Consider the following 25,155-nt stretch of genomic DNA (forward strand, 5'->3'; position numbering starts at 1 on the left):
GCACAGCAGCCAGTTTCCTCCGGCGCGGTGACGCTGCGGCTCGGCGTGATGGACAGCCAAACAAGCGTCTGCGGGGCTGGGGTTTTGCTTTCGGTTCAGTGTTGTGTCGACTCATTTGAAGATGGCAGGGCTGGAGCTGCTCTACACGTCTGTGGCCAGAGACATAGCCTGTCCGCAGGACGCGCTGCTGTGCTTCGTGCACTGGGAGGTCGTGAGGAACGGGTACAAGTGCCTCGGCACCGGAGACCAGGTGTGTGTGGTCCGCCGCCCCTCAGCTCGCCTCTCCCCCGGGGGACTGGACCCGTGTGTTCCCACCGGGACGCCTCTCACGGGCGATGCTGTTTTATAATGTCTTTTTTAATTCGTTTGCAGCCCCTCTTACATTGACAGTCTGTCCTTAGTATTAGTGGTGGTGGTGGTGGTGGTGGTAGTAGGTGTTGTAAGTTCATAGTTTGCCATGTAACTAGTGCGTACAAGTGTGACGTTTTATTTACATATTTGAACCCAGCAGTATTGACATCCAATGACCCCTGCGAGACGCAACAAGAACCAACTGCTGTACTCCACTGCTCCACATCGGACAATAATGCATTTTAATAAAGAACCGTGTTGTTTATTCTTCTGTTGTCTAGCTTTGTTGTTTTGTTTACTAGGCCCAGAGCAGCGACAAACAGTCGGAGCTGCTGCCGGCGGGGTGGAACGGGAGCAGCGAGCTGTACACGCTGCGGTACCGGGCCGCCGGCGACGCGACCGGCCTGCTGCTCAAAGCCGTCACGGTGGATACGACGCTCATCTTCAACGTCATGGTGCGGCAGCGGGTCGGGGCTCAGACCGCTGGATTACACGCACTGTCTGTTTAAAAGCTTTTATTATCGATGACCCATTGTATGAAACTCACCTGATCGTTCGGCACCCATTTGATCTGTTCTTTATTGCGTAATTCGAATATGTTAGAGGAGTGTGTGTATAATTCTATACATCTGCGCAAACATGCTGTATTTTTCTCACCAAGTATTTAAAATGGTGTGTGTGTGTGTCTCTGTCTGTCCTGTGTGAGTGCACGTACATCTCAGGATTGCATGGCAAAGCAGTTCTCTTGTTATTAAAGTCAGGGTGTCTCAGTAAGTATCAGAGATGAGACTCTGCAGTCTGCCAGGATCAGCAATGTGTTGCTACCTTAGAGAGGCTCTTACCTTATCCGAAAAGCCTCTTCTCCTGAATGCCAAGCTCGAATCAATAAAAACATGAATGGGATTGTTGCGCCTGTGCCGTTTTATAAGTGTCTGTCACATTCATCTGCAATTAAGCTGCAGATAGACACACAAGCCGACCACAATGTGACTTTTAAAAGCCACCGAACAGTCCCAATAAACCATAAGAATCGAGAGTCGTGCATATTTTGCTGAGATAACAGATCAGTCCTCAACCGTAGAGGGAGACTGTGTGTGTCTGAGGACGTGCTGTGAAGGAGGCTTTGGGAAAGTGAAATTCCAAACTCTGCGCAGTATTTTGATCTACCATTTCCGTTTTGTTTTTCCTTTGATGTTTCAGGACTCGGCCTCAGAACAAGTTTATGATCTGACCGTGAGTTTCAGTGACTATGTGAATGCAGATGGTCTGCAGGCCTTCGACAGGTTGGTAGCTTTTCTTCTTCAAGCTACAGTATTGAAGGGCCGCTGTCATGTGTTCATCAGGGTGTTTATTAGGAATTTTAAATGTCTTTTAGTGATATTTCACACCTACACCTAAATATTGTAGTGGACAATGTAATGTCTAACAAAAAGTCACTTTGTAAATATGTCTGTTACTTATTCTGAAGTCATTTTGTTTGTGTTTTTTCAAGTCATACCTAAAGTAGCGAGGATATCAGTTTGATATCTAGAGGATATTGTTTTCTTAGGACGGCTGACATCAGCAAGAGAGATGTTATGTAAACATAGTCTCTAAATCGTGTCTTTATCACATTAAGAGACTGGCACAGGCTGTCCTGATGGAGCCGGGAGCGGTGCTATGACTCTGATGGCATTTAGCATTTGCCTCATACTTTAGATCTCTGTCGTGAAAGTGGCAAGAAAAAAAAAAAAGAAAAAAACTGTTTGTTGTTGGGCACTCTGGCCTCGTCCCTCTTCCTGTGCATGACTGCGGCTGTCTGTCCTGGCAGTGCGTTTAAGAACTCGGAGGAGCTGAGGTCCAAGGTGAAGTCGGGGCTGCTCCCGCCAGTCCCCTCGCAGAAGAGGAGGCCCGGCGAGAAGGCGGAGAAGAAGAGCCTGAGGGAGACCTCTCCAGACTCACGCCCCAGCAGAGACCCCCTCAGGATCCCTCCGTGGTCCCGCAACCCCCCCCGGCAGCCCGGCTGGTAGGTCATGCAAACACCCCCCCAAACACAAAGCTCTCTCCTGCCATGGCCAGTTTTACACACACTGATCAACACTGGTCTTAGATGACCTAAGTAATAAGCCTATTATAGCCAAGGCAAGCACTAACCTGGGTCTGTGACTCCTGTCGCAGAATATTGAACTGTCGCATTTAGTTCAGATACCAGCACACCACTGTGATGTTCTGTTAAAAAGGGTTGTGTGTGCAGTGTGTCAGAAAGGCTTGAGTTGTTAGTCGACAGTTGCCAGTGTGTCGTGTATCTGTATCTGTCTTTGTGGGCCAAAGCTGCGCTGTGTGATGGAGTGTGAGAGAGCAGTGCAATCCAGTTTAGTTATGATAACCAAGGTGCGGGACATGAGCGTCTCACAGCTCGTCACCAGCAGCTCACAGGTGATGAAATGGCTTCTGCTCTGACACTGTGGACATAGAAGTGATGAATGTGCCTTTGTGGCATCTCTGTTGTGCTGAGCCGGCAGGGAACCCGACCGGGTCCTGCTGCTCTGCGCCGAGAGCCCTTTCTATCCTCTCTTTCCACAAATAAGCACCGCATCTCTGGAGGCTTACGTAGTCAGGCTTCTTGAGGTGATGTCTTTGGCAGGAAGGGAGAGTCATGTTGTCAGGATATCTCGTGCTAAAGAATTGTTGTGGGACTGGGTACACTGATCACTGAGGTTCAGAATTCTCTTTTCTATCGCTGTTAGCTTCAGTGTGTCTATTTTATGATATATTCCAGTAGCATATTAAACATTTTGAAGTATTCTTTATTATTTTATGACAAATAAAAAAAACACAGCCGTGCTGTAAAATAACTCGCTGTGCTTCTCCCCTCCTCTGCCAGTCTCTCAGCCCATATAGCTAACTCCCTCACCGCCTTCACAGAATGTAAAAAAAATAAAGCTGAGATGATTTTTTATGTATTTACTTATCTGTGTGTTGTAATCGGATAGGAAATCACCCTGATGCACAGGAACTAATTTCTTAAGCTCCTCTGCTTGGCTGCAGTCTGAAGGATTCCCAGTTTTTCTCGCTGCAGTTCCACCAAAGACACCAGGGCCAAGTCAGGCCACTAAAGATTTATTTATGTATTTTTTTAATTATATATTCATTTATTTGTGTCAGGTGTGCACTGATCTATTTTCGCAGAATGAACATGAAGAAAAAATATATAATTGCACAGTTGAAATATTCTTGATTCCTTCCATGTGTGCTTGTGTGTGTGTGTGTGTGTGTGTGAAAGTGCCCATTATTGTATTTTAAAGAGCAAGGCTGCCGTCTCATGCCTTAATTTATTTAGCTCCTGTCTGACTGGGTTGTGCATCGCAGGGTCAGTACCTGAAGAAGGGCTGAGCATGCATTTACTGATGTGCTCGTCCTGAGAACGTCCTGTTCTCAGGACTGCGTTAGCGGTTAGGGAGTCTGGCCCCGTGCTGACGGCAAATTAATTGAAGAGCCTTGGATTGGAAGCAGCAGCATCTATAATGCACGGGCTAGAGCAGGGATGGCGAACCTGTGGCACGCAGAGCCATATAGGTTGGCATACCAAGTGAGCGACTATCTGCATTTTTTTGTATTATTTTTTTCAATTGTCTAAACTGACTGGCACTTTAGAATACCAGTCAGTATATTTGGCAGTGACGGCACCGCCCCCAAGTAATTGAGCAGCGCTCACGTTATTTTCAGAATATTCATGTTTTAGGTCAGGTTCTTGTAGGATGGGTTTGTGGAACGTGGGCGGAAAGCATTTTGTTTACCGTTATCTCCTGTATCAAATGGATAAATGGCCACAATCATTCGTATTTAACGCTTTGACAATTTAAAAACATAATAAAGTTTGCAAAAGAAAGCTGTAAATTCTCAAAAATAAATAAATGATGCCTTTGATTATAGAGTACATTTGTGCAAACTCATATTCACGGTACATTGATACCACTGCATAATTTTTTTCTTAAAACATAAGTGCCACACAATGTATATTAATCTACCAGTTTGTTATTAGACATTAAGTAAATATACGCTGAAGAAAATGAAGGTGCATTGGTAATGATTGAGTGCAAGTGCAAACAAAACAATAATGAACAAACTACTTCATGTATGTAACGGCAGGGCAATGGGAAAATCTGCGGGGCTTTGTTTTGGGGGGTAGATTGTGTTTTAATGGGGTTTTTAAATGTGCTTAAGCATTAAAATCCTCAAACGTAATGCGTTTGGAATGTGATTCATGCATTTTACTGCATATTTATAATCTTTTTTTGGGAAGAATATGTGCCTCGCTTCATCTTCTGTAGCAGAAGCCCCATTAGCAGACTGGAGCTGCAATTGCTCTCCAGACTACAGAGGGGTAAGAGGGTGGGGTTGGATGTAGGTGGCAAGAGGGTTGGTGGGATGGTTCCATCTGTCTATAGTTTTTAAAATGTTCTGTATTGCAGTTTGTTTTGTAAGCAACTTAATTAACTTAATTACAATAAAAGAAGAAATATAAATATTGGTTAAAAAAAATGCAGTTTAGCCCCTGTATAAACTTTTATATCCCTAATTTATCAATGGCAACCTTTGGCACTTAGCAAAGTATACAGACCAGACATTGGGCACTCCAGCCATAAAAGGTTCGCCATCCCTGGGCTAGAGCCTGATCAATGAGCATCTACTAATTGCTTCACTTTAAGGAGATTGCCGTGTTAATTACCTGTGAGAAGCACTTTGGTGAGAGAAGGAGAGGAAAAAAATTAAAATAATTCATTATAAAGCTGTGAGTGAGTTTCAGGGGTTTCTTAATGATAATAACAATATAATCCTCCCACTCTGCTGTGCATACTTGATTTGAGAGAGATGACATTTTATTAATTGTGCCCTTGTAGTTAATCCGTTCTCCTTACTCTCTGCTGATTGTGCTCTTGCGGTTCATTCATTCAGTCTTGAACAGCGTCTCATTCATAACCTCAGATAATCAGTTCTGGGCTGAAGAGAACAGAGTCTGGAGCGAAGCCTGAAGGTTATCTTCTAATTCTGCACAGTCCAGACATGCACCTAAAAGTGAATGCTTATGTGGGATTTAAAGACAGATTATTTTACATGATGCATAAGATCACACGACACCAGCTACAACATTTTGGCTAAATTACTCTGAACGGTAATGCAGAAGGGAAGAGCTTCCATACAGATTTCTGTCAACACACAGACCCCTGTCCTTCTTGCACGCACATGAAGGGTTTTTGGGCATGTGCCCCTTGAGCCTCCTGGTAATCCAGTCCACTGATCTAAAACGTTGATGCACTGTCAAGAGCTGCAGTGGAGAGGAGTCCCGGTCAAGAGGAGCAGCAAGCCTGAGCTGTCTGTGCTCGGGAGCCATTCACTAATTCATCCGACTGAAGCTGCTCTGAGGTGCTGTTTGTGTTTTCCTGTCTTGTTCCCCTTGCTGGAAGTGTGTCAAGGACGGCACAGCAGAGTTTGCAGGGAACAGCGATCCAGGCTATGATGGCAGCTCACCATTTCCATGGCAGTAAAGTGCAGTTCTGGGGTTGATTCCCTGCTTGGCAGTACAGATGGGAGAGCTGAATGCCCCTCGTGCCCTCCGAGCCTGTACCTGCCTTTGTGCTGTTACGATCTGTGTGATTCTCTGTAAGCACAGTGCACGGGCACTGCTCAGAGCTATAGCTCTGTTAGGTTGGGTCTCTCGCTGGGTTTGTTAGTGTCCTGCCTGGATGCTTAAAGGTACTCTGAAATATTCATATAAGATACGTACACTTCAATTTGAAATCTGACACTTTGGCAAACCACTACATACATTTCGGCAGGACCTGGGAACGTCAGCCTCTTCATTTCCCATCGGAGGTCTGTAACACCGGCTTGCAGAAAGCGCTAAAAAAACGAAAGTGTGTTACAGTGCGATGAAAGGCAAGAGATGCAGGTTTGGTTTTTGCAAAGAAATCCCCCCCCTCCCAGTGGAACAGTGCCGAGTTGTGAGGTTATAATTGGTGTGAATCTGTCTGAGGCGCTCCGCTGTGGAATCCCTTTAGTGAACTCGTCACTGGAAGTAACAATTCACAGTCAGCCTGGCATCGGCGACAAAAACAACTGTCCTGGAAAAAAAAAAAAAAAAACTCCAGTGCCGCAGCATGTTAGAATAAATATATAAAGAAAAAAGAAAAAACAAATGTGGCTTTGTAAGCTGTTTCTTAAAAAGGAAATGGGGGAAGTCTTGTGTACCTGTGTGTTACTGCAGTTGCGCAGCATCTTTGAGCTGCTGCTCTGACGCAACCCTGCCTCTCTCTGTCTCCTACCAGGCCAGACCCCATGGCTCCCTTTGCAGCTGGAGGTGCAGACTTGGATCCCTTTGGGTGAGTACTCTGCACTGCCCTGCCTGAGAGAGAGAGAGGGGAGAGGGATGGATGGAGGGACTTGTGTTTTGAATCCCCACAATTCCAGAAGTTCCGAACTACATTACATTGTCTCGGGGCTCAGAGTGACCGATTTGTCATTTTTTAAGCACCGAGGAACGGGTCTAGTGGTCCATATTATCAGGAGGAGAGAGAGCACACAATACTGGGACTCTGTGAGTCAGTGCGCCTAATCGCTGCTGCAGAACTATTCACCCATCTGCACAGGGGAAATGAAAAAAAAAGAAAGAAAATGTAAGCGGAGGTGGTTGTGCTGTGCGAGGTGGGAGTGTGTTTACAGAGTGTGCAGGAGCCCAATTTCTCTGGGCTGCTGTGCGACAGGAAGTGGATGTCATTGGTTATGCCAGTTGGAGGGAGGCGGGTGCAGCAGGCCTGTCCCTCGGGTTTGGGGGGGAGTGATGTGGGTGTTTGTGCTCAGTTAGTCAGGGTGAGACTCGTTTGCCATTTGAAGTGGTTTCCTTCTGAGCTGCGTAGTCTGTGGTGTCACCTTACCTTTCCTTACACCAACACAGGCACGCCCTGCAGCAGAGCCATGCTGGTGCTGGCAGTGATTCTTGGCAGAAATCTTTTTTTTTTTTTTTAAGCCTTTGTTTGTCCTCAGAGGGGTTTTGCAATGTTGTTTGTTTTAACGTCCTGGCCCTTTTTGTAAACCGCCCCTCCGCTGGCAGAATCTCCGGTGGATTTCTCACTGAAACCGATGTGGATTATGACCCCCCCGAGACACCCCATGCCAATGTCCATTAAAAGATGAAAGTTGGAGCTGGCTCTGATTGCCGCTCAGATTGTCTGATAATCGCCAAAACCAGAAATGCATTACCCAATGTTTGCCACTAACTCATTGACCTTTAAATCCCGTTAATCTGCAGTGATACAGTACACTTTGTAATTCCTTCACAATCCTCTGTGAAGTGCAGGTGCTCATCTCATATTACTGAAGCTGTCGTGGGAATGACTATCAGCCATTTTATCATTTGTGCTCTTTTACATACACCGTTCCCTTGTTCCCGGTGCACTTGGGTAATCAGGAGATGATTTCAGCTCATCCTGCAGAGCTGTGAATGTATTCCCCATTATAAGCCTCGTGTCTCGGCAGCGCAGCAGTGTAATCTAAGACCTGGCCTGGAGGCACTGCCGCTTGTTTCTTTCTGACAGGACCCACACACATGCAGCTCTGCATTATTAAAGTGGAATCTTGAAGCATTAAATATTTATAGAAAAGATGCATGTTGGGGAGGAGGGGGGTATCGGGATGTTTTGAAATGGGTTACCTTAACCACAGCTCTTAAGAGTCTGTGAATTCAGAGAAGCCGCAGTGTGTGAACCATCAGCAGTCTGAGGATTTGATTGCCTGGCATTGGTTTTCATTCCCTGAAGCATTCAGTTATAGAGGGGGAGGGGTGCTGAAGACTGTACAGTCGCTGGGGAGAGGGTTATAATAATGGAGAGAGGAGCGCTCTGCGAAAGGGCTTGTGTGCACAAAGCAGAATGGAGAGCTTGTGCACTGCACATGCACAGCCAAGCGCTCGGCAGATATTTAGAAGATACCGTCAAGTATAAAATCTCCAGTAAGTGTTTGTGGTTGTTTTACCCATTTTGATCAAAAATATCCCTTAAAATAAACCACGAAAGTGGAGATGGACTTAGTAATGATATGTTGACATTAGTTAGATCAATCGAAACACCAAGCGGAGTGGGAGCTGCTGTGCACAGCCCTCCCTCTCCCTCTTCCTCCCGCTGGGCAGCAGGGTCAGGGGTCATCGAAGCCCTAATGAACTCCTCTGCCCGGCAGCCCGAGCTCCGGCTGTTATAATTATAATGAGCGCAAGGATGTTCGTTGAATTCCAGTTTCAAATCGGTTGCCTGTTGTCCCCCCCTTTGCAGAGAGAATCTTGCGTTGCAGTGCAATTAAGGCAGGAAGGTTGGCTTTGTTTGTGCTGCCAGGCAGACTCTCACTGCGTTGGGCCACGTGGCTGCAGATGTGTTACAGTAGGTTAATCAGCGGGACCCACTCTAATTACCCAGCACAGCAAACACAACTGTCTGTCAGTTACCTAGCAACCCTCCCCGATGACACACAGGCCTCCTCTAGTTGAGATCCAGCCCGGCGCATCCTGCCCGTATTGTTGCTTTCTGTGCTGCTGCCTCCGGTACTTCAGCAGGCTGGAGTTGCTGAGTTGGGCTCCGCATCGCTCCTGCGACATGCTGGTGTCAGTGGAGAAGAGTTGCAGACATCATTATAACTTCCCACTCCCACTTCCCACAAGTTCCCCCCCACCCCCTCGGATGCGTGCGCTTTGCAACGATTGCATTGCATGTTCTCAGAGACATATTGCGGATGTAAAATTAGACCTTAAAATGTAGCGCAGGCACGGCCCTGCTGACAGTCACTGCGTGTAAGGTCTGCTGCTACACCGTACTCACAGCATTGAGACTGGGCAGCAGAGCAGCTGCCTGTATTGATCCACACACCAAACAAGTTCTTTCTGGATTCCAATATTGTATAAAAAAAAGATGTTTATTATATCCATAAAGTTCTTCACATCAAATATTAAACGATTGGAAAAACAGATTTTGAAGACTGTTTGACCTGGTTTTAAATGCATTTACCCATTAAATGCCTTCCTGTTCCACAGAGGAGAGATCCAGAATGTTTTTTGTTTTTTTCTGGGGCTCCATGAAAAACCAGTGAGTGGAAAAAATTTGATACAATCGTCTCATTGTGCCTGTTGAAATCACACATGATATTTGATGAAGAGTTTGGTCTGGGACAGGGTTAGCAGGATCTTCCATCTTTGTCATCGTCTCTTGTCTGCCTGATGAAACGGGATGTATTCAGTTTTGGACCAGAGCTGGGTGGGAGGTGGTGTGATCACTGTCTCTCTCTCTCTCTCTCCCTCCGTCATTGCTGCAGCGGCCGTCCTGGTGGCATGATCGTCGACCCGCTGCGCTCCGGGTTTCCGAGGTCCGGGTTCGACCCTTCCGCTGGCATTCCAGGCCGCCTCCCTCCAGGGGCCGTCCCGCCTGGAGCCCGTTTCGACCCGTTCGGACCAGTGGGCAGGAACCGGCCAGGGTGAGTACAGAACCACGCTGTCACTGGTCTAGCTTAAGGCAGGGGGTCAGGTTTACCTATCCTAATAGACACATTTTACATTAGAACTGGGTTAGACCCTGAGGCTATGTATTGGTTAGGGGCTTGTATAGTGAGGTCTGAGAGCTATACTGGCAGCCTGAATGCACACCATGATTTCATGCCACCCCCCGATCCACCACTCATCCCATTTCTGTGGGCCAAGGGTGTGTGACCGACAGGAAGCTGTGTAGATGCGTGAGGAGTAGAAAAGTTTGACTGCTAGACCAGGTACTTCTACTTTATAGCTGTTCTTTTATTGATTCGATTTTCATCTCTTTACTCTTGTTCCTCACTTTGCTAGGCCGGATCCTGACCACCTGCCCCCTCCTAGCTACGATGACATGTTCATGTAACCCTGGTTGGCTCTAACCCCCCGACACACCCCCCACACCCCCACCCCCACTCCCATGCCTACGGTCTTGGATCTGCAGTGGTTTGGAGTCGGAGCCCGGGCTTCCCCTGAAGGTTCTGCCCCTGCTGTGTAATAAACCATCTATATCCATGCTACAAAGGCTGTATAAACATAATCTAACTAACTAAGAAAACAGTGGTTTTTGTAGGGTTTATTTTTTGAAGCTGTACCGAACTGGCAAAGGCAGTGGAGTTTTCTTGTGTAACGGGAGGTGTCTTGCTACACAGAGTTGTGCGTTCTCTCTCTCTCCAGCCCGTGCAGTGGAGCCCGGCTCTGTCGGGCTGTCTTCGTGGAAGCACTTTGTGAAGCTCTGCGGTGGTGTAGCGTGATCAAACGATCCGGACAGGGCTGAACAGCGCCGCTCTACTTCTGACGCTTCTGTGTTGTTCACCGCGTCGGGGTGGCTGCTGCTCACGCCCGTATTGTCAGCTGCTGTTTTTTTGTTAAACCCTGTGAGTCTTTCAGCCAAAGCGCCAGTCTTATCTCACCACCCGCGTGAGGCACTAAAATGCACTTAAATAAACTAAAAACAGGATTTTTTTTCCTCATTTAGGAATACTTTGCAATGAAATGTTTATGTAACCGGATCATCTTAGGGTTGAAGAAAAACATTAGAAAGGCTGGTATTAATTTATGGAAATGCCAATCAAAAAACAGGATTGTTAAGTGCAATTGTTAGTTGTATTTTTCACCACAATGGAAGGGGCCAGTTTAAAATCTGGTGATGACTTTGTGTTGTTGTTTGTGAAGAAGGAGTTCCTCACGGTAACTCCAGCTGCAGTGTTTCAACTGCTGCCCAAAAGGGTGTTCTGCAAGAGCGTGAGTTTCGGTGTTGTTTTGATTTTGAAGCTTTGTAGTTTTATTATTTCCTTGAAATGCTTTAATAAATATAAATTGATTAGAACTGTAAGTGTTTGGTTTTTTTTTTAACTCTAAATCCAGCATGACATGAACTCCCTGGAAATGGAGCTGGAGGTGAAATTGAAGACAGATTTCTGGCTCGGCCTCCCCCGGCCTCACTGCAGCCTGCTTCCTTGGCAGCGCTGGAGTGAGATTCACAACAACAATATAACCAGAGAAGTGGCCCAGAGCTGCGTAATAATATCTGTTTCGAATTAAGACCAAGCGTTTTTAATTATGTAAATAAGTCTAGAAGAATACCATTAGGAGAGAGCAACGATCCTTAATCGTTAATTAATTGTAATTGGGAAAACACATTCAGCATGCAGTGGACTTTTTTTTTCTTAATGCCTTTTAATTCTCAGGCTTAGTTTGCAAGATCCATAGTTTTCTGTGGAAATATTAATTACGTGCGTGACTAGACAATCAAACTTTAGCTCCTTATGAAATTTCCTTCCGTTGCTGTAGGAGGATTGGAGAGTGAAACCTCTGCACAGTGCCTGGGTGTCCCTCTGCATTGGGAACACATTATTCTCCCTTTCCCGAGGAGCTGTATTCTCGTTCAAATGCAGAGCGTGCCACCGACATGCATGTGTGCCACAGAACAGCCCTGTGTGGTGTTCAGGCTGGATGAGGCTCTCCTCACACCAGCCTGCAGCAGGGAAATAATCACACGTCACAGAGATTTTCACAACACAGACGAAGGAGGAGGGAGAGAGGGTCGGAAGGGGGGCTCAGCTAATGATCAGTGTGTGCTGTCGACAGCTGTCATCAGAGAAGGGTGGCTACTTCACTGGAGTGCTCCCTCCCTCACTCATTCTGCGTTATTGGATTGAGGCTCTTTAATTGTTGGGGCAGAATCTCTTTGTGTGACCATGTGTGAGTGTTTTCCAGGAGGTAATCTGCCACGCCTACGGGCAGGTGCCGGCAGATTGTCTGTGAGCAGAAGATGCCCACCCTGATTTCCAGGTGCCCTAAAGCATCAAGCCTGCTGCCAGCTCTGTGCTCGCTCCCCAACTGAACTATACATTTACATTTCTTGTTTCAAACTAACAGTATAAGCACAGGGACTCCTCCCCATGTTTCTCCTGCTGTAACACAGCCGTATGTGAGGCAGATGGGCAGGGTTTGCTCAAGTTTCTTTTGCCTTTGGGACTCCAGTTCATCCCATAAGAGACCAAGAGGCATGGAGCTTCCCTTTGAGACATCCCAATGTTTCAGTATCCAGGAAATAGTAATTTAACACGTACAACTAAATCTGTTCTTTAATCAAGCACTCCCCCCCTAAAAACATGAATCTTTTTGGTGTTGTTTTTTATACTGCAACTATACAATCTTCCTTTTAACTCACTAACAGTTTCAGGAGTGGTGCGAGCCGGCGATTATCTGACACCATCCACAGAGCTGTATCAGCCGTACAGCAACGATTGGAAGAATAGCTGAGCTGGCATCGGCTTTGAGAAGATGTGTTTTCCCTTGTAATCTGATGGGAGAACAGATGCGTGCTGAGAGAAGTGTTTAGTGGCATCGGCGGCGCCCACAGAGAGAACAAGCAGAGCCCCAGCAACCCGTCTTGATAAGAGCAGGTACGCTTAGTTAGCAAATCCCTTGGGTTGAGCAGCAGGTGCGTCACAGCCTGAGAGGCACAGAGAAAGGTGGAATTAGGAAGGGGATTAGATGGGGTGGCAGGGGGTATTTATTCTGTGCCTATTAGGACCCTGGCATTAACTTAATAACAGTGCCAGCTTTACATTCAACTCGTCACGCTGCTCAGATAATGCTCCATTATCCACGGCTCCAGAGTGTGCCATAATAGGATCACTTAGTTTAACTTGTCATACATGTGAAAGCCAGGGTCTCTAGCCTTATTAGGCCCCGGGATTTTGCTGCACACTTTCCTTTTGGCACAGTACAGCGGCTGCGGTTTCTCGCTGCCTTTAACGCCTCTGGATTCATGGCACTGTTCCGTGCTTTCCACCTGGTATTGGTCCCAGTCTCTGCAGTGCGCTCTCAAACAGTTTCAAAAGCTCCTGCGCAGCTGACAGCCGTCCTGTGACAAGCAGCATTGAGTTTGTGAGATGTCTAATTCATATAATTATTATAATATTCTACTACACTACTAATCTATTTATACTATATATTTATATATATTCATTTAGGAAATGCTCTCTGCTAATGAATGTAGTTAATGGGATATGTTTAATACCCTGTTTTTGTATTGTGTTTGTATAGTAATGTCTACACAGCACAGGAGCTCTGTAAAAGACTTGGGAATCAGCAACTGTGAGGAATATGGCACTATTTCTGCAATGGAAGCACTGAGACACAGCAGGTCGATCAGCCTGGTCAGAAATGATGCCTGTCGCTGCCTCTTTCTGCGGATTATCTGCCCGATCGGTGTGCTTTGGAGGCAATAAAGGGAAAGTTAGTTATTAGGTGGAAGTTGTAGCAGAAGTCTGCTGGTCCTGGGGAGACCTCTGAGCCTCCTGTCTCTATTGTGTTTGAACCAGTTATTGTCTTAATTAGCCGAGAACAATGCGATCTTCAACAGGACCAGAGCTGAGGCCCAGTAATTAAGTGTCTGGGCTGTCTGTCCTTGCGATTACATGGCCTCTATTTTTGCTGACAGTGTCGGACGGTAACGGTGCGGGGCTTGATATCGTGCTCTCGTCAGCCTTGGCTGCAGACGCTGTTGTTAATTCCTCTTTGGCCATTACACTCCAGTGGACTCCCAACGGGTGACGGCAGGGCTTCAGAGAAGAGACAGTCACATTCAATACCAAAAAAAGAAAGGAAGATACTTTATTTGGTCACATTGAAATAATCAAAAAGTCTTTCAAAGTACTGTATGTGTACAAAGCAGCATGTATCATATCACGGCTAGACTCCAGACTGGACAAGATCACAACATATTACAGAAATTCACATGCATCAATGTATTTTTTTTAATTATCATTATTGTCTTTTCCACAAATTTTATTTTGTTTCTCATCATTTCGGGACCCCATAGAAATAACTGCTGACTGTGCTACTGCTCCAGACAAGGCTACAGGTCTCTAACGGACAAGGGTGGCAATAGAGGCTCTGCAGTAGGTGGCTGTGCTGTTCAGAGAGTGCCGTACAAATGCTCATGGATGTCAGAAAGCCTTTAACAAGTGGTGGTGTGGTGAGCTGTGTTCACAAAGCTTGCATTTTCTCAGAGGCTGCTGGCATTGCACTGAAACAACTTCTCTTTCAGGATCATTGCATGAACTTGGAGGTTGCATTGTAGTTGAATTGATTGGTTAACAATTAAATAAATGAGTGGAGGAATACTGTTGCAATGTCTTGCATGTTTTTGATGTAATGTCCTGCGCCGATGCTGGCTACCACCAGCTGCAGGGCGTCCCCCGCTGTGTGTGCCAATGCTGTATGCCCGAACTCGGATCACACCACATCCTATGAATCCTCCTGCTGAAAACAGGCCGAGTTCCCGGCCGCAGAAGACAAGATCCAACTCCCAACTCAGAACTGCTAACCTAGTCCAACGAGGGAGCAGGAAAACCTCTTGAATGGTGTCTTGTGTATTTTCACTCGTTCGTTCGCCATTCAAAATGGATGTAAACTGTGCCGATCCACTGCGTCGCCGATCTGTGCCCCTGCTGCAGGTGCTGGAAAACCTTCCTTGTGTTACAGCTGGTGACAATATCAGGCCCTTCCTAATCGACACATTTCTGTCTGTGGGATTCTCAGACTGGTTTTGATTGCGCACAGATACACACACACGCACCATGCAGAGGAGCTGGGTGGAAGTTCAAAAGAGAACCTGGTTCAGAGTCTCTAGGAGGGAAATAAAGACAAGGGAAAGAAGAACCCACTTAGAGCCTTTTTAAGAGCATGACATTCGGCATCATTCTGTAGTTTATTATTATCGTGATTGTTTTGTTACCATTTCTTTTTTTGGTGTCTGTTTAGAAGCTCTTGCTGTGTGGTGCTCTGTCCATCCGCACTGTGAGCTCTGGGCTTCGTCGGCTGAGTCATCATAAGGGTGGGCCGCTTTCACAGTGACCAGTTATTTCACAAGGGCGTCGCCGGCAGGATGCTGGAACACACCTTGATCATTAACCGTCTCCAGCGCCATTCACAAGCAAACCACTTCAACGCAAGATAATACAAATACAGAATAATATTATTGATAATAATGATAATATGAGCAGATTAGGACTTAAGCCTCTTCAAGTCTTCTTGGAGCCTTTTTTTTAACATCTGGAATATAATCCTTTATTCTTTCAGTGATTGGTTCATAATTATCATTTACATTTTAACAATCCGATATAGTTGTACTACTGTGTATGTATGTATATATATATATATATGTTTTTTTTTTGTAAACAAGTTTTGTAAAAGGCTTTTTTTCTGTACATATCATTCATTACTCCACTAGTTTTGAATATACCTTTGTACACACTGCTAGAACATTACTTTAACAGATCCTTCTCCCTCCAAGACATCGAGACAGGAATTTAAGTCCAGGTCTCATGGAAGCCTTGTTATAGACTCCTTTATCTGTGTTTCTGTAAATGTAAATTTAAAAATCAGTCCTACCATATATACTGTATTGACTCTGAAGTCATTTGCAAGGTCTCCCTTCATTACATCCCATTTGTCCAGTCGACAGACTGCATGGCATCAGACGGACAAAACATTCTGCCAGTTTGAAATGTCAGGATTAATCTTTCACAGCTGAGATTTAGAACAGCACTTTATTAATGTGTTGGAGCCGGATTATCATATGAAACTGCTGGTTGCTTCAGGTGAAGCTGCATGGTTCGTGGATGCTTCTTTGTGGAACTGAAACAAGAGAAATGAAGGAAAATCAAGAAGACTTGCATTCAAACTCTGAACCCATTCCTTTGCTTTTCGTTTGTCAGGGTAGATCGTCAGGGTTATGGTTTTAAGGCATCCTGAGGCTGTGAAAGGAGTGTGTATCTCAGCTCTTTATAAACCTCCTCAGGGTATCTGTACACTTCAAGTTGTACATGCCTCAGGGGCTGAGGTCCAACTTCCCTAAACCAGCATCTGTGATCAGATTGATGAAACAAACAATTGGTCACTCGCCTGCTGGCTTGCCCACTTATTCTCCTGCACTGCTGCCTGCATTGCATTCCTCTGGCACATCTCTGTCCTCGGTCTCTGTCCTTCACCTCTGTACTTCTTGCTCAAATGATCGTCTACACGGTTTTGCTATATTTAATCTTCTTGTCCCAGGTGTTCTGTATGTGTGTGCAGGTTTGAACTGAATATGGTGAGCTGGTGGTGCCTTTTTTGGTGGTGCCTTTTCTTTTTTTTTTTTTATAATTACTATTATTATTTACTATACATTCAAGAACCTCAAGATATATATACAATATTGTGCTAAAAGTCAGCCTTGTCACTTTGCACAGACAATCATTGTGTTTCTCTGATACAAGACACTTCACTTGTGTTGGAGGTGTGAACAGGGTCAAGGCCACTCGGCAGACTCTAAGGAAATCACTTTTAATGAAACCTATACTACTCTACTCTACATTAGGATATGATGGGGTTTTCTCTTTGGCCTAGTGAAAACAGTCAGTGTCTTACATTTCCTGGACAAGCAATGGTAGTTGTCTATCTCTTGCAGAATGTGTTTTTTGTGTGACGTATCATTTAATATGCAAAGTACTAGCATGAAAACATTTCTTTCTTCTTGTTGTTGAAGAGATTCGTGAAAATTCTTTCTGAAGGTCACAAACTTTGTGCCCAAACGTTTTCCTAGCTCAAAGATTTGAATGTCTGTCTTGACATGCATACTACCTTACAGACTTTTAATATTAACGATCCAGAGATTCCAGCATGTCCAGAGCAATGCTGCTCCGGGTTTCCCTCGGCTCACTGGCTAAACTCAGCAGCGATTAGATTTTATCGTTCAAAATCTTCAGTTTGTGATAAATTTGTATGCAGTGCCTATGTGTGTCATCTTAAGGCATATAAGTATCTTCATTAAGTTATAAAACATTTATTTTAAATATATTTATAATCCCACTAAATGGATCTAGTAATATACTCAAACACCATACCTATTACGTCTTGTAAAGCAACGCAGAGCAGTGTGCCTGCAGCACGAGCAGATACACTAAGACTGATTGTTAGGGTGCCTGTTGTGCTTTATTAAAAAAGTCCCTATGTCTGATATGACCTAAAAGATTCACATTTAAGAGCAAATAGATTATTTAACTTTAAAAACATATATAAATGAATAATTACAATTATATTGCAGACTGGTCAATATGTGCTAAAATGAGTCCTTTAAGAAAGGCAACTTGATCTCAGGTCTTTGTGGTGTCCAAAGAGAGTGTGTTCGTTTTCTCTTTATGTTTTAGCCAAAACAAAACAAAAAACAAAACCGAACTCCCGGTCTCCCCAGACGGGTCTGTGGCCTCCAGAGTGAGAGTGCTGTGGATAGAACCCCGACAGGCCAGAACCCTAAGGGAGGGTCCCGCCAGCGTGTTCCGTGTCTGGCGCAGCTCTGCCAGCTGGTGTGCCCTGCAGGAAGTGGTGGACGCTGGCTGATGTTTAGCCGGCTCCCTCGGTGCTGGACGCTGCAGTGGCTGGCACAGGCTCCGCCTCCACCAGGGCCTCCCTGCCCTCACCCTCCAGCTGCCTCATCCTCAGGTTTATAGAGCCGTAGGTCTTGCGGGGCCTTCGTGACATGGCAAAGGTCCTGCGGCGGTAGAGCTCGCCCTTGCATATGGACACCATGAGCAGCATGGACAGCAGCATGCCACCCAGGGTGAGCAGCCCCAGCCCCGCGATGATGCACTTGTCCAGGTGCGAGCCCAGGCGAGCGTAGTACATCTCCAGCCTCTCCATCTGCCGGGCTGTGACCAGGTCGGGGTTGACCCGGGCCTCACGGGGGATGGTGTAGGCAATGACCACCAGCACAATGCCACTCACCAGGAACACCAGTGCCAGGATGAAGCCGTAGTCCACAGAGTGACCAGCAGCCTCTGCCTCTGGCCCATCCTCAGAGCGTGGAGACAGCTCGTCCCTGTGGCCAGGCTGTGGCTGGGAGGAGAGGCCTCTCTCGGCAGACGAGGCCCCACAGTGCCCCAGATCGCTCTCAGCGCCCGTAGACCCACCCGCGAAGGCTGTCTCCTGCTCCTCGTCCTGAAAGGAGGCGTTCTCGATGCCCGCACTCACCCCCGCCCCCCCAGGGCTTGGACGGGCAGAGGAGGATGGCAGGTTCGAGCCCTGCAGCCCAGTGGCGCCACATCTCTTCCCACCCCTGATCTCCCTCAGCTCCACAGCATTCACAGACTCCATTGGAAGGCTGCTGACCTACTCATCCTGGGAGAAGCAACTGCCACCTCCCATCGTCCCACCGAGCCACACCTGTAGAGAGAGTGCCAGTCAGTGTCACTGTGCACACCAAGCAATGGATGCATTGCACTGTACTCTCATCAACCATGACTGTAGCGGTCTGACAAATGCATATTATTATAATTATAATTGTTATTATTATGAATTTCCCAACAAGGCTTGTGTACCTGGCATCCCCACAACAGCAGTACAGGGGCAGAGGCCACGCTGGGCATGTCTAACACCCCCACACTGCAGAGCACTGTCAGCCTGTCCAGGAGCCACGAGCTGCAGGCTTGTACGAAAGTTCACAGAAGGACTGGCACCAGTACTGGCACATATGCAGTAGACTGGACCACAAGAACATAGCCCTGCTGACAGTTAGCTGCTTCGTCAGTGTGATCTGTATCAGACCTTGCTGCATATAGGGCTGAGATGAGCTGGACGGGCTTGCTATGCCACAGGATTCTTCATGTTCCTGGTTACAGAAACCTATTGAGAGATGGACTGCGCAATCTTAGGCTAAGCCTACACTTAACAGAATCCAAACACTGCAAGCTAACTAACCATGGGCATTCCGAATTAGAAATGAATACTTAATATATCCACTGTGGGCATATTTGGCAGAGTGCTGTGACACATAACTCCTAAATGGGACATGTCTGTCTGACTGTATGTACTAGGCTGGTTGGTTGTCTCATGCCTCAGTCTCGGTAGCCTTGCTAGAATAGAACGGCTTTCCACAAGACTCGCGTGAGGCAATCACAGACTCGAACCCACAGTTCTATTCTCTCCTCCGTTACATCCATACCGATGAAATATTTATACAGAAAGCACGGTTGAAACGGGTTAGTGTATTTTTTATTGCAAGCCACAAATCTATGATTAAATGTCAGACTGCATGTGTCGGAATCTTTGAATAAATAAATAAATAGATCGATAAATAGTGTTGCACAGCGATGTTTTGGTATTCGGTTGTAGGATCAGTAGGTCTGACAGGTCTATGGTGACAGGTGTGTGTGTGTGTGTGTGTGTGTGAGTGTGAGTGTGTGTGTGTGTGTCAGTGTATGTGTCAGTGTGTGTGTGTGTGTGTGTGTGTGAGTGTGAGTGTGTGTGTGTGTGTGAGTGTGTGTGTCAGTGTATGTGTGTGTGAGTGTGTGTGTCAGTGTATGTGTCAGTGTGTGTGTGTGTGTGTGAGTGTATGTGTCAGTGTGTGTGTGTGTGTCAGTGTATGTGTCAGTGTGTGTGTGTGTGTGTGTGTGTGTGAGTGTGTCAGTGTATGTGTCAGTGTGTGTGTGAGTGTGTGTGTGTGTGTGTGTCAGTGTATGTGTCAGTGTGTGTGTGTGTGTGTGAGTGTGTGTGTCAGTGTATGTGTCAGTGTGTGTGTGTCAGTGTATGTGTCAGTGTGTGTGTGTGTGTGTGTGTGTGTGAGTGTGTCAGTGTATGTGTCAGTGTGTGTGTGAGTGTGTGTGTGTGTGTGTGTCAGTGTATGTGTCAGTGTGTGTGTGTGTGTGTGAGTGTGTGTGTCAGTGTATGTGTCAGTGTGTGTGTGTGTGTGTGTGTGAGTGTGTGTGTCAGTGTGTGTGTGTGTCAGTGTGTGTGTGTGTGTGTGTGTGTGTGTGTGTGTGTGAGTGTGTCAGTGTATGTGTCAGTGTGTGTGTGAGTGTGTGTGTGTGTGTGTGTCAGTGTATGTGTCAGTGTGTGTGTGTGTGTGTGAGTGTGTGTGTCAGTGTATGTGTCAGTGTGTGTGTGTGTGTGTGTGTGAGTGTGTGTGTCAGTGTGTGTGTGTGTCAGTGTGTGTGTGTGTGTGTGTGTGTGTGTTGGGGTGGCGGTTGGAGGGGTTGACCGGTGATCGGGAATCAAGACTGCCACTTTCATCACTAAACTCGTAAAAATACTACTGGTAGTACTATTACTAATAATACATACAGTATACAAAGCCAGTGTGAAAAACAATACAAGGTGTGTTCAGACGTGAACACCATCTTGTGGCAAAATAAAAACATAAAATCGTGTCATTAGCAAACCAGTGTTGTATTGAATAATTACGATGTTGTAGCTTGATCATTTAGCGCACAGAAATTGAGTGCATTTTTGTTTTAACCTTTAAAACACAATGGTTTTGTGTTGCACACACACTGTATGCACAATGCAGCCGGCATTTTATTTATTTTAACTCGACCTTTGGGGCAGGAGCAGTCGAGAATAATGGCAGGATTTTTATTTCCATTGACTGTGTGACTCAAACAATCTCCCCTACTGTGATTTTTAAACCGGGCAATTTCCTTATCTATCTATTTATTTGCCATATTTGTCGCTGCATGATTTATGAAAGGCAGTCTCTCGATTGCACGGCTGTTTGTGGAGTTGGACCGCTGAGCTTCATTTATCTGAGAGCCACCACTACATTCAGCGGGATGACCTTGTTATCAACCCCCAGCTCCAGTCCACACGATGGATTCGGTTCTGAACTACAAAGGAATGTGCGCCTTTAAATGTTGACGAAAAGCGAGCTCAAGAGAAAACATGATAACAAAACAAATATGATAAGAATCCACAAAAACAAGTGTATGCATGCATGTAACACACAAACAGAAGTGGCGCACGTACCTGCAGGAGGATGCTCCGCTGGCCAGGCGCTGCTGCTCCAGGATGCAGGATGCTGAGCAGGGCGAGTCTGCAGAGGGAGCAGCCATGCGCAGACCCGCACAGGGACGAGGAGGCAGAGCCTGCACTGCACAGCGGCGCGCTTTATTGTTATAACTACTATTATTACTGTTGTGTTGTTGTTGTTGTGGGCGTTTTCTTTGTGTACGTGTCCAGTCTATTCAGCCTGTGCTCGAGGTCTTTTACTTTGTTCGTGGTTGGTTTCAGTAGCAGAGCAGCGACCACAGACCGGCCGGGCTTCCCTCGTCAGCGAGAGAGGAGGTGCTGTGCAAACCGTTCATGTGCCACCTGTCTGTCTGTCCGTCTGTCTGTCTGTAGCGCTCTTTGCAGGGGTTGCAGCAAACAGCGGCGACCTATAAACAGTCGCTGTATCCGAATAACTGGCGTTGTGTAATATCGTCTCCGGGTTGATTTATCCCTAGCGGCGTTTCATTGCTGTGTGTCGGTTAATAAGCGTATTTGTCTATTATTGTGTTTGATTTCTGTGGATTGCCTGTGTAACTGGGAGCAGGTCTGCAAACGCCGCCCCCTGCAGGCATGAAGGCGCGCTACAACTGCTTAACCTGATGCTCTGGCCCTTCCCGGTGGGACCACCGAGTCGCAGCCGCCGGGCCGACTGCAGCCCCTGCAGATGGAGCAGGATGTGTCACGTCTATTTTTATAATCGGTGGCGTATTCTGTGTAGACGGGCGAACATCAGGCGGCGGCCGCGGAGAGTAAAACCAGAGAAACTGATCATTTTGCAGTGCTCTATTGTTTTTCACAGAGCTGCATATATGTACATTGGCTTGTTCAAAGACCAAACTCCTGCGGAGGCCTGACATAATAGCGATGATGCGTTGAAATAATTTAAAATTATTGCATCACCGTTTCAAATGCCTGGTGGAGGATCAAGTGCATTTCTATTATTATTATTATTATTATTATTATTAGTAGTAGTAGTAGTAGTAGTAGTAGTGGTAGTAGTAGTATTAATGGTATTAGCAGTAGTGGCCTCTTTATGTATCTCTCTCTCTCTCTCTCTCTCTCTCTCTCTCTCTCTCGCTCTCTCTCTCTCTCTCTGTGTCAATATTTCTCAGGCCTCCCTCCACTCAGTGATCCCAAGGCTACTGCCCTTCGACAAAAGAACCATGAAACCCTGATTTGAAGCACATTGCCGCCATCACGCCGATTATAAAACCCGCAACAGAACATTTTCGCTTTACATTCTTGCTCTGTTGTTGTCGTGCACATCAACAGATGTAAGCCTAGTGGGGGCACACTGGGACCTATGATGCTGGGCATCTGGCGACACAGAGGCTGCGTTTAATAATAATAATAATAATAATAATAATAATAACAACACAATACATAAAATACTGTGGTTACTGTTTTATGGGCAGGGGATGTGTTTCAATGGAAGCTGCAAGCACTGCTCTATTCAAATGATGTGCTTGATGGGACATTGTGATAAGAATGCATTGGTTGTAGAGTACTCACAGTGGCCCCAGTGCTTCCCTTTCCCATTGAAATTATAAATATTTGTGCATCGTGCAAAGAAAGAGGATAATGGCACAGATGGGACACGGACAGGGTGTGGAGCGCTGTGATTGGCCAGTGGCGGGCAGCTCTCTTTATGCCCACAGCTCAAATTAAACCCTTTGGTACCAGAGCGGGTACTGTGTGCACTCAGGCAGGGTGGATGGGTCATACCTGGCCCTGGTATTCATGTCTTCCACACTGTCCTCTCAAACCTGGCGCAATGTTCTGACCAACAAGACGCGTTATGGGTGGATCTTCTTGAATTAGCCTACTGTATATACCCTATTCATCTGCCAGTTTTATTATATTTCCATTGAATACTCTAACATATTATAACATATAATAACTGTTATTTTACCTCTTAAGTGTAAGCTGATTTTTTGGCAGGGCTGCAATGTGTATGGTTTAGGAGTGTCTGTCCATCCTGCTGCTATTCCGTCACTGATCAGCATCTGCCTCTGGGCTCATCATCACAGGGCAGCAGGGCTCAACTCAGCCAGTCTCTGCCTGGCCTCCTCTGGGGGGAAGCTATAGGATTCCCTGCGTCAGGTCACTCATGACACTGCCATAAGATTAAGACGAATGTCACTGCATTGCAACAAAGAAACAGACACATTTTATCCAAATCACAGCCACTGGAAACGCTCTGTTCAAAGACTCATAATCAGCTTTTCTCTTATGAACCACAGCCAGGCGGTGCCATACAGTGAGGTAGCAGTTGACAAGAGAGCCGTTTTGGATCCTCCACTCAGAAATAACACGCAACCTCCCCACAAACTCACACCCTCGCCAGCCGGAGAAATGGTGACAGCCCCGGGGACCAGCAATGCAGTCTGCAGCTCAACAGCTACATGAACTGCAGGCTTTATATATGTATATGAGCCTATAGGTGTTCAATGGGCCAAGGAGAAGTGCCGGACAAGCATTGGATGGAGTTAATCATTCATTTGCCTTGGATATTATTATTATTATTATTATTATTATTATGATGATGATGATGGTGATGATGATCTATGCTTTATTTTACCCTGCCAAATGGGAAAATGTACCTTTGTAAATCCTACTTCAGAGCTATCACTTTTTTCAGTGATATGTGCTTTATTAGTTCTGACACAGTCGTTTAACAGGCATGACAATAGTGTGCAGATGCTGAAGAACACTCTCTCTCTCTCTCTCTCTCACACACACACACATCCAGTCAAGTTGAAACAATACGAGCACCGAGATGGGGATTAACTTTAATTACAGATATAATTATTCAACTAGGAATCACACTTGAAGCGTTAATTGTTTACCTGGAAACGTCTGTCAGTGAATATATTGGATGCATAGGCGTAGGTTTAGGGGGCATATTGGTAGAGCGTCAATGTGTGCCCCTTACTCATCACAGGCATCAACATATGAAAGACACGATCATTCTAGTACGTCACTTATGAGGTGTACGTATACCCCCCCCACTCTTTGTGCCATGCCACTCTGACACAGACTGCACTGAGTCAGGGCCCATGGGGCAGATGTGTCTCAGTATGAAAGCAGTCACACACACATTCGTATTTGATGATTTAAGGTACGTAAGCTCAAGCAATGTCATATGAGGCATCTCAATGGCACGAAGGGAGCAAGGGGTAATCAGGTCCCCCCTGTGGGCACATCATCACCCAGGGACATGTAATGTGCTGTTACCATGTTAACTGGGCATCTATCATCTATTGAATTACAGGCACCCTCTCCAGGACACTGACTCTCTCTCTCTCTCTCTCTCTCTCTCTCTCTCTCTCTCTCTCTCTCTTGATGGCAGAAGCGACAACAGCGTCACACTGCGGATACCAGAGCGTCATAATTCTACTTTCATTTTTGCTTTAAATAAAACATTCAGACATTCAGCCTTTCAAAGCTCTAACAAACCAAATAGTGCTATATCTAGTGTTTAAAACGTGTTTTGAGATGGAAAACATTAAATAAATGAAGAAAATCTGAATTTGAAGTGTCTGAAGATACTTGATCTGCATGTGACGGTACACTTTGCATGATATGTTATTGGAAATATTATTATGCCAATACAAGCCCAATAAGGAAAATAAAAACAAAGGGTGTTACAGAAAAGTCAAGAAGTGTCAAAACGTGTAATTCAGGAGGAACTGATGCACTGAAGTGTCTCAGCACAACCTAATCTTGATGTGTTGCTCTTGTTTCAGGAACAACACAAAAGTGGTCCCTGCATGCAAGTGTGCGAAATGTGACACACAGGACCACAATGTCACAAGCGAGCAGTCTCGCATAGGAACAAAAAACGTGTTGTAGGAGAAATCCAAAATCCATTCATATTATTGCATAGTTGTTGCAAATGTAGCTGAAATGCATCATTTTTATTTGCACATATCAGCATTTTTGGACTG

General features: G+C 45.9%; 2 protein-coding genes across 2 annotated transcripts; one reads left to right on the plus strand and one right to left on the minus strand.

The window, feature by feature from the left end:
• The first annotated feature begins 6 nt into the window (after positions 1-6).
• psmf1 (proteasome inhibitor subunit 1) lies at positions 7-11,216 on the plus strand. The gene is made up of 7 exons (XM_066702072.1): positions 7-250; positions 654-806; positions 1,552-1,634; positions 2,162-2,356; positions 6,657-6,710; positions 9,682-9,840; positions 10,202-11,216. Exons 1-7 carry the CDS (start codon positions 122-124, stop codon positions 10,251-10,253), a joined length of 825 nt encoding a protein of 274 aa, XP_066558169.1. The 5' UTR covers positions 7-121; the 3' UTR covers positions 10,254-11,216.
• Positions 11,217-17,701: 6,485 nt separating this feature from the next.
• On the minus strand, positions 17,702-22,521 carry tmem74b (transmembrane protein 74B). Its single transcript, XM_066702073.1, has 2 exons — positions 21,182-22,521; positions 17,702-18,604 (listed from the first exon to the last, which is right to left on the minus strand). The coding sequence occupies exon 2, from the start codon at positions 18,533-18,535 to the stop codon at positions 17,786-17,788; it is 750 nt and encodes a 249-aa protein (XP_066558170.1). The 5' UTR covers positions 18,536-18,604; positions 21,182-22,521; the 3' UTR covers positions 17,702-17,785.
• Positions 22,522-25,155: the final 2,634 nt, after the last annotated feature.

Source organism: Amia ocellicauda, chromosome 4, assembly GCF_036373705.1.
Source record: "Amia ocellicauda isolate fAmiCal2 chromosome 4, fAmiCal2.hap1, whole genome shotgun sequence".
Lineage (NCBI taxonomy): Eukaryota > Metazoa > Chordata > Actinopteri > Amiiformes > Amiidae > Amia > Amia ocellicauda.

Excerpts from the sequence above, each read along its gene's own strand:
- psmf1 (XM_066702072.1), top strand. The coding sequence starts at position 122 with ATGGCAGGGCTGGAGCTGCTCTACACGTCTGTGGCCAGAGACATAGCC. Across the intron at positions 807-1,551 it reads CGCTCATCTTCAACGTCATG|GACTCGGCCTCAGAACAAGT; the intron begins GTGCGGCAGCGG and ends TTGATGTTTCAG. Across the intron at positions 6,711-9,681 it reads GCAGACTTGGATCCCTTTGG|CGGCCGTCCTGGTGGCATGA; the intron begins GTGAGTACTCTG and ends TCATTGCTGCAG.
- tmem74b (XM_066702073.1), bottom strand. The coding sequence starts at position 18,535 with ATGGAGTCTGTGAATGCTGTGGAGCTGAGGGAGATCAGGGGTGGGAAG.